The sequence below is a fragment of the Rattus rattus genome, chromosome 1, assembly GCF_011064425.1.
Source record: "Rattus rattus isolate New Zealand chromosome 1, Rrattus_CSIRO_v1, whole genome shotgun sequence".
NCBI classification, from domain to species: domain Eukaryota; kingdom Metazoa; phylum Chordata; class Mammalia; order Rodentia; family Muridae; genus Rattus; species Rattus rattus.
The window spans coordinates 222,229,351-222,248,292 of record NC_046154.1 but is presented as its reverse complement, the minus strand read 5'-3'; the positions used below and the strand labels follow the sequence as shown (position 1 = coordinate 222,248,292).

General features: G+C 34.8%; 1 protein-coding gene across 2 annotated transcripts in view; it reads left to right on the top strand.

Annotated features, from left to right (window-relative positions):
- Csmd3 (CUB and Sushi multiple domains 3) overlaps nucleotides 1-18,942 on the top strand; it is a 1,591,133-nt gene that overhangs the window by 1,280,388 nt on the left and 291,803 nt on the right. For both annotated transcript variants that reach the window (XM_032915225.1, XM_032915219.1), the window contains 3 exons: nucleotides 3,944-4,135; nucleotides 11,629-11,767; nucleotides 15,505-15,692. In XM_032915225.1, coding sequence (XP_032771116.1) covers nucleotides 3,944-4,135; nucleotides 11,629-11,767; nucleotides 15,505-15,692 — 519 coding nt within the window. The remainder of the gene's footprint in view (nucleotides 1-3,943; nucleotides 4,136-11,628; nucleotides 11,768-15,504; nucleotides 15,693-18,942) is intronic.

Genomic DNA, 18,942 nt, shown 5'->3' with positions numbered 1-18,942 from the left:
AAGATAGTAATCCCCCACTGACAATACAAAATTCTCTATTAATACATATATATACATATATATATTTACTCTCTCTGTAGATATATATTTATCTCCATTGCCCATTTCTTGAGATATCACCAATTCTAAGGAAAACATCCTAAATAAAGCTGTTGAATGCATGCATCAAACATCCTCCTGTAGTTGTACATCATACATCCAGTTTCTATGTTATGGGTTGTTGCTTAGTTCTCTGCTAAGGAATATTAATGGTTATTACTGAACAACTGTACTTAAAAAGTAGAGTCAACTTATATATTAATTCTCTTTGGTTCACATTCTCACCCAGGAGTTCTCTTCTTACTCTAATAAGGAAATAATCCCTTCAGAAATAACTGTCATGACAGTTAATATGTTAAGACTGGGTTGAATAAGGCCAACCAAGTGTTCTAGTTACAGATATAATATCTCTCCTGAAAATGTGTAAATGTTTATTATGATACGGATTGGGAAGGCAAGTGAGTTTCTGGGACAGTGACAGTTAAAAGAGGACACTCTGGTCTCTCAGACGTTTATGCTTTAAGCTATGAAAGTAGAGCGACAGGGGTTTAAGTCATGCTATGTATCTTTTTTTTTCTGGTAAATTCAAGACCGCTTATTTTACAGCCCTAAATTTATCTCTAAATTGAGGACATAATAGTAGTTGGTTCACAGAGATTCTAGAGGGTTAAAGGAGTTGTATGTGTTAGGTTTCCTGGCCATTGCTCATACTGCCATTTAATTAGTAAAATTAACCAATGAGACTCTGGGTACTCAACTAGCTTACTATCAGAATAGTTCTAGAAGGCTAACTAGTTTTTAAATTATCATCAACAATTGCTAAAATGTCGCTTGATTTTTTTTTTACTTTTATTTTATTACACAATGCAGAAAAAGGTAAATATAAATTTACTGTAAGAGATAACAGTTTTAATCAGAAAAAGTCAGCTGTTTAAAAATTGATACTTTAAAAAAATCCCAAGAAAATTTTGTTTTGTTATAGATTGAACATTCTACTTTCTGGTGTTACTGCTTATTGAAAGTGTATCAGATTCAATACATGCTGTCATTTTAAGTAACTTACTCGTTAACGTTGTCTTGATGCCTACACAACTGAAGTCAATATACTGCAATAAAATATGGATTTCAATGTTCTAATTACATCAGATAGATAAGGTTAAGCAAACTTGCTGGATGGTTACATTTGATTACTCTCTTGATAGGTAACTTGTCAAAAGAACTACATATCCCACTACTTACAGACCTATATATTCATATACTTTTCTATTAGAGATATAGAAAATAAAATTCATCAGTGTCACCAGTACGAGAAAACTTGATGGCTTCCTCTATCTTAAGTCCATTACCCCAATTTTCCAAGTAGGATGTCACAAATATATAGTAATATTGTGGTAAAAATGAAAAAGTTGCAGAATGTTCTCGCATGTACCCTGACAATCACAGTCTCATGATAGTTCAGGCTCCAGCAGGCCATTGAAACTAGTGCTAATTTATCTCGGTGACACCACACTGCCCCATCTACTTTCTGACCCATTGTCCACAAGCCCCATCCTCACTCACAGCTTTCTTGGCTGGTTTCCACAACACCAGACATATACATCCCAACTCTGTGGCAGCTCGATGTGTCCCGCCACCATACACTCTCTTGAACTCTATTAGGTCACCACATGAAAGAAAACATCACACAATATCCTCTGATCCAATTGATAAGATATCATTTGCCCACCTAGACAACACAAAATCCTGTACACATCCATCCCTTAAGAATAGTCATAACAACTTGTAATATGTGCAGAAAGGAATCGTAACATCCGCCATGTTATCGCTCCTCACTCTGGCCTCTTCTTCCTTGCTAAAACTTTTCTTCCACCCATCTTTACTTCTCATCCAATGACAGGCCTCATTCTATCCTGTGCCTGCCTTTACCTGAATATTGACACCAACCTACAACCAGAATTCTGACATTGAGGTCATTCACCAAGCTTAATTAGATTTTATTAGTTCCACAAGCATTCACGTACTACACGTACAGTAATTTTATGGTTATAAATTTGTATAACTACCATTATAGTCAAGTCTCATAACACTTCCACTAAAAGAAGCCACATAATACAACGGGTTACCTCCCAATACTTCTCCTTGCACTCTAATCCTGTCAACCAACCAATTATCTACTTTCACAAATAAGTCAGTTCAAAATGATATAGAACACTAGATACCAATCCATAATTTTGATAGTGTACTTGGTATTATATGCATCACACTTTCTATGACATACAATGTATATGGATTCTTGCCTGGCTAATGTTGAGTGTCACTTCATATTGTGAATTTATCATGGGTTAAGAATTTGGGGGAATCAATGCCTCAGTGTACATAACATTTTCTGGGTTATAAAGCAAGTGTATGTTAAAGTCTACAACAAACTACAGTGATCTTCATGGAGGGCCTTTTTCTTGTATTGTTTCTGTTCCTGTTATAACACACTGAAACAAAGAACAACTTAAAAGATTAAATGTTTCTTTTAGTTCATAATTTCACGTTATAGTCCATCATTATGTAGAAGTCAACATGACAGGAAAGACACCACATCACATCTTCAATCCTAAGCAATTATAAGAAAGGTGTGCATGCTCACTTTTTTGCTTGCTTGTCCTCAGCTAGATGTTTTTCAATGTACGTAGCTCAATACTACCTGCCTAGTGGATGGGATAATCCCCTGTGGGTTATACACCAACCCCTCACCCAAACCAGGCCTGTACCCTGATCTCTATGAGCAGTCCCTCATTGAGTCTCTCTGTCAGGATGATTCTAGGGTATATCAAATGGACAAAGTTAAGTGTCACAATGCAATAGCATCCTTCAGCCCTCCTGGAAATGTCTGGATAATGATGCAGCTCTCTCTAAAATTTCGTCAACCTTTAGTATACTCACTTATGAAATTCATTTTTACTAACATTAGCAAGTCTCACATGATATCATGAAGGCCCGCCATGTTGTTAACAATGTTCAATATATTTTCACATCATAACATTTGTTGTTTCTCTCTCTCTCTCTCTCTCTCTCTCTCTCTCTCTCTCTCTCTCTCTCTCTCTCTCTTACTTTTCCCCTCCCTCGTCTCAGACCCGGATGTAAGTTGCTTATCTCTGAAACAAGTATTTTCTCTCCTTAGCAGTGTTCTTTTATAGCCTTTCACATAGTGAAATAATTGGTTTTGAATGTCAACATGCCACAACCTAGAGGCATCTGCAAACCGAATCTCAGTTGAGGAATTTTCTAATCTGGTCCAGATGGAACTGTAAGAGGTTGTAGGAGGTTGTCTTCATTGCCTTAATTGAGTTGAAATGAACAACTCTCCATGAATATGAATAGTATCACTTCATGAGCTGGACAGTGAACTTCATTGTAGTAGAAAGCTAGGTGAGGTAAGAAAGCAAGGATTCACCCATTTTCTCTTTGCTCTTGATATGATTATTTTCTTGGATTCCCAAAATGGTGGCCTGTATTCTAGAATATTAAGTCAGGTAAACCCTTCCTTTCTTTGAGTTTTTGGATTTGTTTCTGTTTTATTTTGTTTACTTGTTCATTTTCACATCAGGGTATTTGTCACAGCAACAGAAATAAATCTACAACATAGAATTTGGAAATTTATTTGGATACCTAATATTTAGTGACACAGATGCTATGCTGCTTCTTAGAACAAGCTAGCACATACATTATTAAAGGAATACAGAAGCGTTTATTTAATAGATATTTGAAGTTAATTCAAGCGTTTTAAAAAGTCAGTTTCCTACGAAAACATAGACATGAGGAAAGTTGTAAAGATTAATCATTTCAGTTTGAAACTGGGAAAGTGATTGTGATAGTATAAGAGTAAGAAAGATGCCTTTCTATCTTTTGATAGGTTCAGTTGCAACTGCCTGTCGTGACCCGGGAGTCCCCATGAATGGGACACGCAATGGGGATGGACGAGAACCTGGGGACACTGTTGTCTTCCAGTGTGATCCTGGATATGAGCTTCAAGGACAAGAAAGAATAACCTGCATCCAGGTAGAAAATCGATACTTCTGGCAGCCCAGCCCACCAGTCTGTATAGGTATGATTAAAGAATAATTAAAATTTTATAAAGTATATTGCAATGATTAAAAGCAGTATTGATGTTATTTAGCACTATCTTCTTAAGATTTCAAAGGAGTGTGTGCATATCCAAAATATGCAAACTTAGAAAGAGTAATTACTAATTTCTGTAGTTAAAAGTCCACGATTTTATTATGTTGTGAACAGCCCCAAAATTTTAAATATGATCAATCAAATCTCCTGAAATAATTTTCCAGCTTTTATTCACTGGATAAATCTATTATTACCTTCTGCTTTAAACCTCAGTCACTGAGAATCTCTATGTAAAACACACTGTGTTGATTTAGTCCCTGTATGCTTATTTCTTCTAAGAAGGTAATATCAGCAGCTATTTTAAGAGCTTCAAAGGATTGGCTTTCCATTTAAGTCAGGACTTTCAAAAGAACATCAGGATTTGTTTTGATGATCTGAGGAGTGTCCAGACCTTATTCCATCCTGTCTGATTTCTGGCTCCAAACTTGTTTTCAAATCTCTAAGTGACAGTCCAGAGATTCAAGATACAGGCCTTTTATTACTAGATCGGGATGGAGGGGAACAGCAAACGAAAAAACAAAAAAGAACAAAACAAGCTTAGGGAAATGGCCAAGCTTACAGTTCTAGCCTACATTTGTATTCATATACATTTCACAATTTCTTTGCAGCTTCAAGAGGGAGCTTACGACTTGCTCACTCACTATTGGATTTAAAACAGTCAGGATAAGCACATTTAGCATGTTTTCAACAAAAAGCCATATTTTGGTTTATTTATATTCAGCTTCTAAATATAGTATTCAATAAGTTTCATAGCAATTTCTTTCTGAATTAGAAATTAGAATTAGAAAGTGTGTTTGAATACCTCAGTCAGCAGCAAAGCAACTCAGTGAATTACCTGGACTTATTTGACTCCATGTTGTAACAACTCATGTAAAAGTTGCAAAGTCAAATTCATTAGGTACCTGTTGGTTTCCATCCACTGGGAATTTACCAATAAAATAAGAAAAGTTCTAACTCTGATCAACCTTCTTCTCAATGAAATTACGCTAAACAATGTATTTTTACAACCCATGCTTCTGTATCTTGTAGGTAGGCTTTTAAAGCATAATAGTCACTAACTTTCAAGGCTTAATTCTTCCTGCAGGCAAAACGGTAGCTCTAGGCCTCTTTTGTAGATAATGAGGCAGGCACAAAGTATAGAAGAGGCTTAAAATCTAAAACAAAATAAGGGCATAGTTCAGATTTTGATTTATTTCTTTATATAGTGAATCTATTATAGCTATTATATTTTTCTATTGCTCTTTATATACTACTACAAGTTTTGCATTATCAAATGTCAACTGATTTATATGTATAAAATCTGTATCAATAAAATCAGGTAAGGGGAGCTGCTTGAGAATTTTTCTAAGAAAAAGAAGGAAAAATGTTAAGTACATTTTCATAAGGTGTGAACATTGTTATTTACTACTTTGTTCGCCTGTGGGACTACAATGAAATTAAAACTTCATATTCTAATTGAAATTTTATTGTATATCATAAAGAGAATCTCTATAGAAAATAAGCCAGCTAGCATTCAAAATGAGAAGGAGAAAGGGCTCATGATCCCCCACTACTAATGGAGGAGGTACTGACATTTATGGTTTCTCATGCAGGGACATTCATTCCAAGTAGTTTTTTCTGGTGGATGCATCCACAACAAGTATTAGTACAATTTGGACTCCATGGTCTATTTTTTATTTCTGCTTCTTTAAAGAAGACATGAATTTGAAAGGGCATGGAGGAATAGAAGTGAATCTGAGAGGAAATAAGGTGAAGAATAGAAGATAAATAGGATCAAAATATAATTTTACGTCTCAAGGATTTACTAAAATTTTATACCTTTAGAAAAAAGTGAAATTCCACAATAATTGCTAAAGTTGTTTTTAATAGGCAAGGATATCACATAATAGGATTTTTCAGGCCTATAACATTATATTAACATTATATTCTTATGTACAATCCTAAAACATTGAACAGAATTATACTGAACCTAAAGAAAAAAATATACCTCAAACTTCAATAAGTTTAAAACATTCTGGAGAGACTATTATAAAATGTATAAACCATGGTGTGCTCTAGCTAAAAGGACCCAATTTTAAGAGGGAAAGTTGAACACTAAATCTTACTTATATGGAGCAGGGTGTGGAACATTTTTGTATGGATTATGGAACTGAGTATTATTTTGGGGGGAAGGATAAGATAGCTTCAAAAAATGATATGCATTAGAACTTCTCTGAGGAAGAAAATAACTGAAAAAACTGTCTGAAAAATTGCTAAGGCTGCAGAAAGCTTGACCCCTGCAACTGATAAGAAAGAACTCCATGATTGGAAATACTATGACAAAGATTAAACCCTGAACTTTTTAGAAACTCTGTAAGTGTGTGTCTCAGACCTCAGAGAATAAAGCATTTTACTTGCATGTGGAAAAAAAATCAGCCTCATAGAAAGCACCAAACAGAAGGACGTCATCTTTAGAGAGTTAATAGAATTCATTCCAACAAAATTGACAGTGTGAAGATTACTTTGACATTGCCAGAGGGAAAGTAGCTGTACTCGATATGAAGGTAAATAACAAAGACATTAGTGTGGGTGGGTTGCTGAGAAAGACAGTACATGAATAAAATTGAATTGGCAAAAAAATTAAGAAGATTGTAAAATAGATTCATAGCTGCTGCCTGTATTACTGCTCACAAAAATTACACTCAGAACAAATCGTGCATGTCAGGATCCAAGAGAAGCCAACTGAAATTTAATTCCTGGATGCCTTTGATTTTATTTTGGGTGTTATATGATTAGATATGTTAAAAAACAAAAACCTAATGGATTTCCAACTGCTATTTAAAGTTAAAGATATTTTAGAATAATTTTTATGTATGCATTTGCAGTCTAGGATTTACAAATGTCAGAGAGTTTTACTCTCTGGTCGGCTATGTTAGATTTTCAAATTGAACCATAGCTATTAAATACATAAGGGGAATTTTGACAAGGTAAATAATGTAGTAAAAAGAAGTTAGGGGCCCTTATCCCTAAAGAAAAATAAAGTCTTTAGCAACATCCAGTAAAACTGTTAGTATACATATAATTATCTTTCTTTTTTGTTTATGAAGAATATATTCATATGTGAATATATTCATTCGCATATAATTTCTAACAATTCAAAGATTATTGTTCCTTGTTGTAATAAAGAAATCTGAAACAAAATTGATCTCATTCTATATACATAATCACACTCCATAACCTTCTAAAGGCTCACGAGACTTATTCTACTTTTTTAATGCACATGTACATACTTGCATTTGCTATTTATTGAACACAGCTTTGTACATCTTACATAGCTGCTCATCATTTATACATGATTTTAAAAGTCCTAAACACAAACAAAGTCATTGTTTTCCACAAAACATTAAGCCAGTCTTTAGGCTACACATTCATTCACACAGCTGTTACCATTCTTTTCACAATCAATATGAAGAACCATTCACATGTCAACAAATATTTTTAGAAACATCACATGCATCTGGACAAAATAACACTGTATAAGAAACGGCATTGACTTTACATGTAACTGGTGAATGCTGACACATGACCATACTGTTCATAAAGACACCATAAACATAGAAGTGGCCTGCATGATGATGCCAGTTTCTCATATCATGTTCATGAAAGCTGAGGCTAAGTCCAGCTCAGCCAAGAAGAAAACTAAGGTTTTCTAAGTGTTCCTAAAGGCTGTGAAACATTTCAAATCATAAGTGGAACTACATAAGTACATGCATGGAAAACATTTCAAAAAGAAGGAATTATATGAGCAGAGAGTACGTAGAATTGTAAGACATTTTTTTTTTTTGGTTCTTTTTTTCAGAGCTGGGGACCGAACCCAGGGCCTTGCGCTTCCTAGGCAAGCGCTCTACCACTGAGCTAAATCCCCAACCCCTGAGCTAAATCCCCAACCCCGAATTGTAAGACATTTAAGGCCAGCAAGATGGCCCAGTTGGTTCAGGTGCTGGCTGCCAATCTTGATCCCTAAGCTCAGTCACCCTTATTCACATGAGAGAAAGACAAAAACAACTCCGGCAACCTCTCCATGTCTTTGTCTAGACACACTGAAAAAATAATTAATGAATGCATAAATAAATAAATAATACAACTTTAAAAGAAATTGTTGTAATATTTTGTCTATTCAAAGTGGTGGTTGACAATATCACAAATGGAACAGAGGTCAGGTAGCACTAAAACTGGAGCATTGTCTTCTAGCTTTTATAGAACTATCACTGATGTACCATTTCTCTACTAGATATTTAAACCAAGAAAATAATTGTTGGAGAAAGAAGTTAGTCATTTTCACAATTCTAAAATAATATGTTTTCAATTTAGAGGTCAAGAAATATGGTAGCAAGTGAAGAAAGTGAGACACACTGAGTGTATCTGTGGCACTGATGGCTCATGCCTTTAATCCCAGCATTTGGGAGGCAGAGGCAAGCAGACATCTGTGACTTAGACCTGCCTGGTCTACAGAGTGAGTTCCAGGACAGCCAGGATTTTAACACAGATAAACTCTGTCTCCAAATCTCAAAAAAAAAAAAAAAAAGAAGGCTTGTCTCCAAGGTCAAAGAAAAGAAGAAATATACATAATGACAATGTTAATGTAGTAACTTAGCAACAAAGCAGAAGCATTTTGACTTGAGTATTATGTAACTTTCATATTATATTATTTATATAACAATAAAGTACTAGGTAGCAAGAGGTGTAATACATACTTGATTTGTATTTCAGCACAGAATATCAGCAAGATAGATAGGAACAGGAGTTTCCCATCAATAAAAAGTGAGAGATAAATTCATGACGGTAAACGTATTCAGCACAGATGATTATAACAGAGTAGAAAAAATGCAAGGTAAACAATGCAGCATAAGGAAATCAGGAGAATACCCAGGTTACAAAATGAAATAGAAATTTTCATGGCAGACTCGAGTCTATGCAAATTCACTAGAAGAAATTGGATGTCACATGCTAGAAATTAGCTCATCAGATTTAAGGTGATGTCACCATGCTAAAGGAAATTCATAATTATGAAAAGCAAGGAAAACAATTGGTCCTCTGAGTACTAAGTCTTAAGAGTTTTATCTTATGATTTATACTCACTCACACAATTTATTTTTTTTTGCTATGAGAGGTAAATACAACTTACAGTTATAATCTATTGATTCTATATTCTATATTCAATGCAGAGAGAACAACAATAGAATCTGATATAATTACCTATGTTTAGCAATCAAGGAACTAGATTTTATGAAAAATCATAGAGTCGCAGTAAGGTTCTTGAAAATCAAACTCAACTCTTAGAATATTACTCATTTTTACTTAATTATTTTTAAAACCTCTTCTACAAATATGAAAAATTATATAAGGGAAGCTATGCAAAGACTTCCTTTTCCAACAGAATTTACTAAGCATAGGCTTTTTATTCAAAAGGTATTACTGGGTACGTGCAAACTCAGAAAGCAGAGAACACCGGCATACATTGAAAGAAACCATTGTAACTGGGTGAACACTGTTGGCCTAGTCTTGCATGTATTGTAAGAGCAAGGAAAGAGGAAATTCGCTTTTGCAGAAAAGAATCACCAGAAATAGTAAAAAGAAAGAACACATAAAAGTCTGGTGTTACTGAATGGCTCAGAGCATGGTGTACTCTGATTCCAGTTTCTTCTCAGAAATATTGGACACTGGCATGAAGCTGGAGTTAGGACAAAAATCAGAGGCCTAAATTTAAAAGGAAAGCTTAATCAAAGTTTGGATTACTAGAATTTTACTCAATCTGGTAAAGGAGGCTGATGAATAATTGGTCCATGGAGGTAGTGGGGCTTTGTAGTGTCTGTTTTTTTGGTTTAATCCTACCTAAACAAAAGGCAGGGGTAGGGGATTATCTATGTCATAAGTGAGTCTAGGCTAAGTTTTATGGAAAAGTATTATTTCTTATAATAATTTCTTTCCTTAAATAAAAACAACAAAAGACTATGGATATTAAACATAAGGGAATATTAGAGATTTTTAGATGAAAACACCGGGAGGATAGAAAAAGGCCCTGTGGAACTACACTTCCTTGAAAAGGAAGACTAAGGGGAAACTATGAACTAAATAATGGTTCTGGAGTAGAGAGAATGAATGGGGTCAGGCTGAGGGTATGTCCTTTCACAGGAGAACACTATTCCCATACTTAGAAGACACTTGAGTGTGACATATTCTGTCTAGTCACATTCTAGCATGCACCCACATGGTATAAAAAGGTGCAAAGAGTCAGAATGCAGTGTGTCTACATCATGGCTGAAAGTACAGATGCATTAAATAGCTAAGCGTTGAAGGCACAATCTGTACACAAGATTGGTGGTATGAGGAAACACCGAGATGAGCTTTACAAATTATTGAATTCTATTGACTCTTGCCTACCTACAAAGGGAATTCCTTTCCTCCAAACTCGACTTTTCCTATCAAAAAAATCTGTTTACCTTTTGACTGAATTATAAACATTGTCTGAGAAGACGACAGTTTTGAAAGTCAGACAAGAATGCTGATTGTGTAAATGGAACTGTAGGGATACCCCACTGTGTACTTCTCCATTCACCTTTACCACCTCCAAGGACACGTGTTACTTTCTGAATACAATCATATTCCTTTTTAAAAAGCCTCTGAATCTAACTGAAGCTATTTCTTCCTGTCCCCTGAAAAATTACAGGAGGTTGTGTCCTCAGCAACAATGGAATCTGTTGTAATTGCCTATTTTTATCAATAAAGGAACTAGATTTTAGGAAAAATCATAGCGTCACAGTAAGGTTCTTGAAAAGCAGATTCAGGTCTTACATTATCACTTATTTTTACTCAATTATTTTTAAAGCCTCTTCTACAAACATTATGTAAGGGAGGGTGTGCAAATATGCTGGGCACTAGAATCCTACTCATTGATTACCATTATGGCTTTTATGAGAAAGGTTATTGCTGTATAAGTCAAGCCTCCCTCATACTGGGTTTGAAGGCATTTATTATTAAAGGTTTTGTTTTATTTTGCTTCCAATTCCTTTAGTAACCTTCAGGTTCCTTTCCTAGTAACCATGGAGAAACCATTTTTTAATCCCTCCCATGCTGTTTTTCAGTTTACATGACAGAAATGCTTTTTTTTAAAGGCTGTGTTGGAAGCCAGTAAAACAAAGTATCAGTGAGTGCGTGTGCATGCGCGCCTCTTTGTAAATATGCTTGTATGTGTTTGTATGTGCTCTGTGTTCAATATTTTCATGGATTCCTTGAGAGACACGCAGCATCCCAGCATCCTGTGCTGTTAAAATGAGTATGTGCAGAGTCTCACATACCCTCAGAAAATGTTTTCACAAATATTGATAGCTAATAGATTTTATTAATCTCTTAAGGTATTTTGTTTGCTTGTTTAAATTAAAGCACCTTGTGGAGGCAATTTAACAGGATCTTCAGGCTTTATCCTTTCGCCAAACTTCCCTCATCCGTACCCACACAGCAGGGACTGTGACTGGACCGTCAGTGTCAATGCGGACTATGTTATCTCCTTGGCTTTTATCAGGTGAGTTCTTAAACCTTTCCACGTATATAACATCATTTATGGTTAGTTTTGTTTTGGCATTTTTACTACATAAGTTTTTATTTCTTTTAAAAAATTAATACCAACACTAATACTTTACACTGGATGATTTAAAGTTCTTGTTCAGAGAACACAGGGCGGGGTGAGAATCCTCTCCAGATATCCCGGGTGGGAATGATCCAGAGGTCTATTGAAAAGCAAACTTTGATCCCAATTATTTTTAATTTCTCTCTGTACTTAATACTACTAGTTTAAAAACAAATCAGTACCTTTTCTTATGCTGTAAGGTTAAGCAGTCAGAGATTCATTGTTGTTGGTCTCTGCAACAAAACTCTCTCTTCCTGCCGCGGGGGAGTAGTGCTGATATGGAAGAATCTAATCGCTTTTCATTCTCTCTCTCTCTCTCTTTTTTTTTTTTCTTCTGTTTTATTTGAAATAAAAAAGAGACTTGCTTTCCTTATGGGAAGGCGATATTTTCTCACAAAATATGACGCCTTTGGATTTAAGATTGGGGGATGCAGGAGCTGGGAGTTTAGGCCAGGGACAGAATAGCCAACCAGCATAGACACAACTGTGGATTCAGTCCCAGGTACCTCAAAGCAGGCAGGATAAGGTTCGAGATGCAGTGGAGTGGTGGGAGGGCGCCTTATATGTTTGCACTGTTTAAATTGCCAGAGTCCTTCCAACTGGAAGTTTTCTTCATGTTTACAAGCAATGCAGTAGTAACAAGAAAGTTTATTATAAGTACCAAAGCTATTATTTTTATGTCTAGTACTTTAAAGAGGGTTGGTATTTGTGTAAAATATGAAGCTCAAACATAAAATATTTTCTAATATATTGAAGCCACGTTGAAAAATAGGTAATTCAGAATCACAAAAATGATCAAAATATGGAATTGCTATTTCTAGAATTCATATTTGCCAATATGAATGCTATATTTATAATTCACATCAATTCAATAATTGGTATTTGTTGATGGCAAGACAATGAGAATGAGGTCGTTGATTATTTCAGTATATTATTGCAAGGACTTCCTTGGTAAATAAGATTATTACTCCCATTTTTTGCTATTGTAGAAATTGCATTTTAAGACAATAGAAATTATGAAGATGTTTGATACATGGCTTTGCTTCTTATAAATTAAGTTAGCTAATAAATTGGGACTAAAAGGCTATACTGCAGGAAGTATAGGGCAGAAATTTAATTTCCAATTTTGTCATTTATGATGTGACATTAAGGAGAACTTTGACTTTTAAGAGTTTCAGGATATTCACTGGCAAAATAAAAACTGCAGGATTGGTATGGCCAAATTTTATAAAAATATCACATCTCATAAGCATACCATTCTCTCAGTGTTTGTGTGAAAGGAATCATTGCAGATAAGAACTTAAATTTTCCCAAAGAATTTTTTTCACTTTTATCTTCAGTGCTTTACATATTCACATAAGGCAAAGGGAGACATTCAATGAAATATCTGGTATTCACCTTTGAAAGTGCCATTTCCAGTGTTCCAAACACGAGAGCCCATCACTGTATCCTTTCAAAGCACTTGTTTATGAAGAGCCTCTAACAGTGAGATAGACAAGGAGTTGGTAAAAATCAAATTTTCTCGATGAAAGTGGAAATTCAGAATGCTGTAGTCCACGAAAGTCAGTGAGATCAGGCCCACCCTGACATCTGCTATTAAATATCACTAATTACCAAAATTGAGGCCTCTGATCCATTGACAGGATTTAGGACTAACTAGTTGAATTTAGTTGAATAAAGTATTGTTTGGTATGTTTTGATTTATTTTGTTTAATTCTCGAATGCCTGTTAGATGTGAGAAGTTTACTAATCCATCCACTTTTCTCCCTGACAATTTATGTACAAATAAACTGACTGGAAACCATTAAGAGTAAAAGAGTCACAGAAACTTGACATTTTTATATTGTTTCTTTGAAATAAGTAAATACAAATGTGAAGTTACAGCAGATTTCTGATTTCATGATTTCTTAATTACTAACAATATATAAGTGGTACTAACGATATATAAATGGATAATCTAGCTCCCAATTATATGTAAACCATGATTATTCTGAGATAATACTCACACTTTTTTAAGGTAAAAGTTTATTTTGCAAGATATTTTAATACCTATAATGTGAGTTTGAATCATCTACAGTGTAAAAGTCATTGTACCACCATCTAAATTTGAAAGTCTATAAATATTATTTCCTTTGCATTATTCTAATAGAAAAATATTCATATATTTTCATCAACAGATATCTAAAACAGAATACACTATTTTGCTGAGTAATTTAAAAACAATATTCATCCGTATTTTTTTTATTTATTCTGATACCTGATGTATTTCAAAGTGCTGTGTTTTCAAGACTAGTAATGAAAGGAGTTAACACGTCTATCATATAAAAATACGTTGGAAATTAAAAGCATATATGTATTTCACTTTACTAATGTAAAACATCTTTCAAAATAATATGTAAGTTGGAAAATGAAGAAATAAAGCCCAAATATACAGCTTATTCCCAAGGCCGTGCCACTTCCCCAACTATCCATTTATGTGGCTTTCCTCTGTTAACATGAGTCTTCTAAATATCAAGAAGACTCTCTCTTTCCTGTGGCTTATTGCCTAGTCATGTCCTGTGAGTGTTTTTTTTGTTTTGTCAGATAAATTTCTTTTCTTTTTTCTTCCTTTTTTATTTGGTTTGTAGACCATTTTATTTAAATATATGAACAACCAATGGGCCGCCTGCAGTCCGGGTGAACCCTCCACATCTTCCTTGTGCAGTAAAGGAAGATGGTTGGCCTTTGGCAGATTTCTCTGGGACAGAGAGATACAGAGAAATGTATGTGGGTAGAGAGCAGAGGTCCAGGTGAAATTCCCCACCCGAACCTGGTTCCCCAAGCAAAAGTAACCATTGACCCCTGAGAACACTCAAAGACCATCCTCCCCGGTTTCATACAATATCAATTGCAGGAACAGTCGTGCACAGCAAAGTGTATGCATTTCACAACACAGAAAACCCTTCTTTCAGAGGGCAGGCAAGTTGCTGGAGATTACAACGCCCAAGTCTGCTGCTCTCGTGATGAGCAACTTACTGGTAAACACACGTCCCAGTGTTGTAAGCAGACACACACATGGAGCACATTTTGCTGTAATTCCAGCCATTTGCAAAGCCTACACAGTGTCTGTCCCTGCCTGTTAACTTACTCATTCTTGACAGAACTCTGCTTTACTGATTGTACTTTGTAAAAACTAGCAAAGGCATAGGACACGGAGTAGCTTGACAGGCACCACTGGGGTATAAGAGCAAGTGTTCTCTATGCCTTACTTGCCACAGTCTCCTTTGGAGATGATTTCCCGTAATGGTAACGGTGATCGGGAATCTGGTGCCAAGGACATAAATACATTTCAGTGGTGGACAGGTACGGCAAATCTTCCATCTCACTTGAGAAAACTTTTGGGGAGTCCAGAGTCTTGGTGGGGTATCCACTGAAGACCTGGGCTTTTCTGGGCTTTCTTGGCCCCTCAATTCACGTTTACAAACGGTTTTTGCTATGGAACCACAGAGTTCCTCTTTAATGGTAGAGTTAATGCATAGGAGTTTTGTTTTGACTGTTGTACCAGATTTATTTGACAAGATCTATTGTTCTTTGGCTCTATATCTGCTTTGGTAAACACCCTTTTAGTAACACCCACCCCCCTTCTCTTTTAGTTTTAGCATAGAACCAAACTATGACTTCCTCTATATATACGATGGCCCAGACAGTAATAGTCCATTGATTGGAAGTTTTCAAGACAGCAAGTTACCAGAAAGAATAGAGAGCAGTTCAAACACCATGCACTTGGCTTTTCGGAGCGACGGATCTGTCAGTTACACTGGATTTCATTTAGAGTATAAAGGTGAGTGTGTACATTCAGTCTTAGCATCCTGATTAAACTGGAATGATGTTAACAGGTTAATAATTTTGCACTGGATGTTGTTAGCTTTAGTTGTATGTGCTGTGTAGAGCTTAATCTCACAAAAGAGCTCTCATGTGGTTTCCCATCAGTGAGCAGGAAATTAGCATTTCTCTAATTACTGTCTCAAAGACATGTAAGCAGCAAACGGATTACTAATTAGTATATTGTGCTAGCAGGCTAAGGCCACAAAATATTGAAAGATAAAAGCTACATTATTGGGGGGGACTTAGGTTTTATTAAAGTACTTTATTTCAGAGATGTCTTTCAGCAAAAGAGAATGAATAGAATTTTATTTTAAAAATTCTAAATATTTTAAATATGTTGATATTAATAAGAGAGCTAGCAAAATGTTGTGATAGCAATGCCTCTGAAAAATAATTTTTATAGATGCTTTAGAATGTCCATGGATATTTTATAAATTTTGTCTTCTGAATCATAGACTGTCTTGTAACTTAATGATTAATTATATCTAGTTTGAAGCTCACATTAATACATAAAAGACAAATTGTGTTCATTTTTTGATTTACGATGTGGTATTTTGATATAAATATATATGATGTAGGATTTAAATCTGTATCTTCATGTACTTTATTTTTGTAGATTGTTGTATGTATGTGCATGTTCTTAAGTATGTGTGCAGCACTACATGCCCCTATGTGATTGGGCACTGAAACCAGAGGAGAGCATACTGTTTGCTGCTCTATTGTTTTCTACCTTATTCTCTACCTTATATCTGAATCTGGAACTCCCATGTTTTGCTAGATTAATTTCTAGCCATCCTCAATAACCTACCTACGTTTACTATCGGGGTTATAAGTTGTCTTGTGGCTTTTTACCAATGTCTTAAGAATGCATACTAGGTCCCTGTATTTCCATGAAAAGTGTTCTTACTCACTGAGCCAGCAATCTGTATCTATCATTAATTTTAATAATGAAATTATGCAAAAGAAAGTAATTTTAAAGCATCCACCCAGTAAATACAGTTGATATAATAGCATATTTTTTATAAAAATAATCCTTTATTATTGTTTTTAAAATTCAAATATCACATTTGAAATGTAAATTCTTTTATTATTTGGTATCAGATCTGAGGTTCTTCCATTTACAACTTATGATAGAAACTTCTACAAATTCTTTTGGATCTATAAGTATGGAAAGGAAATGTTCACAGGTCAGCAAGTAAAAACTTATTTATTATCATTTGGGGATGCATGCAAAGATGCCAAGGCCAGTGATAAATCCTAAACTTAAACATAGATAAAATGTGATTTCAGTTGAAACCTTGAGCCTTCTCTCTGGCATCCGTTCCACAGGGCTAGGTAATAAATGGCCTGTCCATAGTAGTGAACCAGGTACTTGCACAGGCAATGAGGATTTGGGGTTAGCGCTTCTTATTAGAGTTTTCTGCAAGTGTTAGTTGATCTGACCCTGAAGGTGGAAGGATTTTTTTTCAGAAGTTGGCTAAAACTATAGTTGAGACTTGATAGTTATTGGTGTTTCTAAGAATTGGTCTTCAGTATCATATGATTTATCTCTACTGAAAGGATGGTCTCCTTACTCTCTGATAGGACTCTGCTCAATAGCTCGGGGGGGAAATTATAATCAACACTAGGGATAGATGCCAGACATCCTTGCTTTGTAATTTTTTTGAGCTTATATCACTTCTTCATTCCTCCAAACCGTCTCATGTCTTATGACCTCCTGTTCTCTTTAAGATTCACGGCTTCCCTTTCAGTCTTGTGATTTTAAACCTTATGTCTTCCCAAACCAGGTACCATTGCTTAACTTTTCTTTTTTGGAATACTTATACATACTTCGATACTTTCTAATTGTGGTGAGCTGAATAAAAATCATCCTATAAATTCATCTATTTGAATACTTGTCAGAAGGATTAGAATGTGTAGTCTTCTTGGACTAGGCATAGCCTTGTCAAAGATAGGATTTCATTAAGGGTAAGCTTTGAGATTTTAAACATCCATTCTAAGTCTAGACCCTCTTCCCCTTTCTTGGCCCGATGACCAGGATGCAGCTCTCAGCTACTACTCAAGCAACATGAGTATTGCCATACTCCTATCATGCTTCCTGACATGATGATAACAGATTAAACTGTCAACAAGCCCCCATTTAAATATTTTCCTTAATAAGACCTGAGTTGGCCATGCTGTCTCTTCATGGCAATAGAACAGGAATTAAGGCATTTATTACCCAATCTATACTTCATCTGATTTCCATACAATCATTTTATTTTCATCATTTATATATTGCTGATTTTCTTCATTCCTTTAAGAGTTCAACAATATTAGAAACATACACACATACATGATTTATTTACTCCTGAATATAACTGTATTTTAGTTAATTTCCGTTTAATTTCTGACAAATAAGTTATTCTAGTTTTTACTACTGCAAAGGAATGATAAAAGGAAAAACACCCTTTTATGAGTCCATGTGACTATATATGTAAGAATATTATTGAGACATTTGTGTTTGTGATAGCAGGACTATTAAGTCAAAGAGTATAAAATACTTCAAATTAATTGCATGTTGCCAGGTTTTAAAAAATAAATCATTGCGAGGCTTTTCCCATTCACACTAAACTTCAGTGGGTTAGAACTTGAAAAACTTAAGAGATTTGAATAATTAGTAACTTGTTAAACCTCATCGTTATTAATTCATTGACAATTTATTAATTTTGCCCAAGAAGTATTAAGTTGAACCTATCTATTTTGCCCACTGACAGCTTCTTGTTAGATTTGTGCATTGCTACAATCACAAACTTTTAAATTTATTTTATTTATAGAAAATGTTTTATATCATGGAAGTCCATATGGTATACATGTCATTTATGTTACAATTAATATTTGAATCCTACTTATGGTTAAAATGAGCATTGTATTTTATCTCTGTATTCCTATGTTGGACAAGTATCTAAAAATTTGTATTATATTTAAATTTCACTTTCCTTTATCATTTATCCCTTTTATGTCTTGTTTAAAAGTACCCTTCTCAAATTCACAGTTTCATACATATCTTCTTGTAATTATTCTAATGTTTAGAACTGTGCTTTCCACTTTCCAATCATTAACTTATTTGATTTTATTTTCTGTAAGCCAGTACTCTAATTTCACATTTACTATGTAATTAATCAAGTGCTTTAGCACCACTTCCTACCAGACAACACCATTGCCAT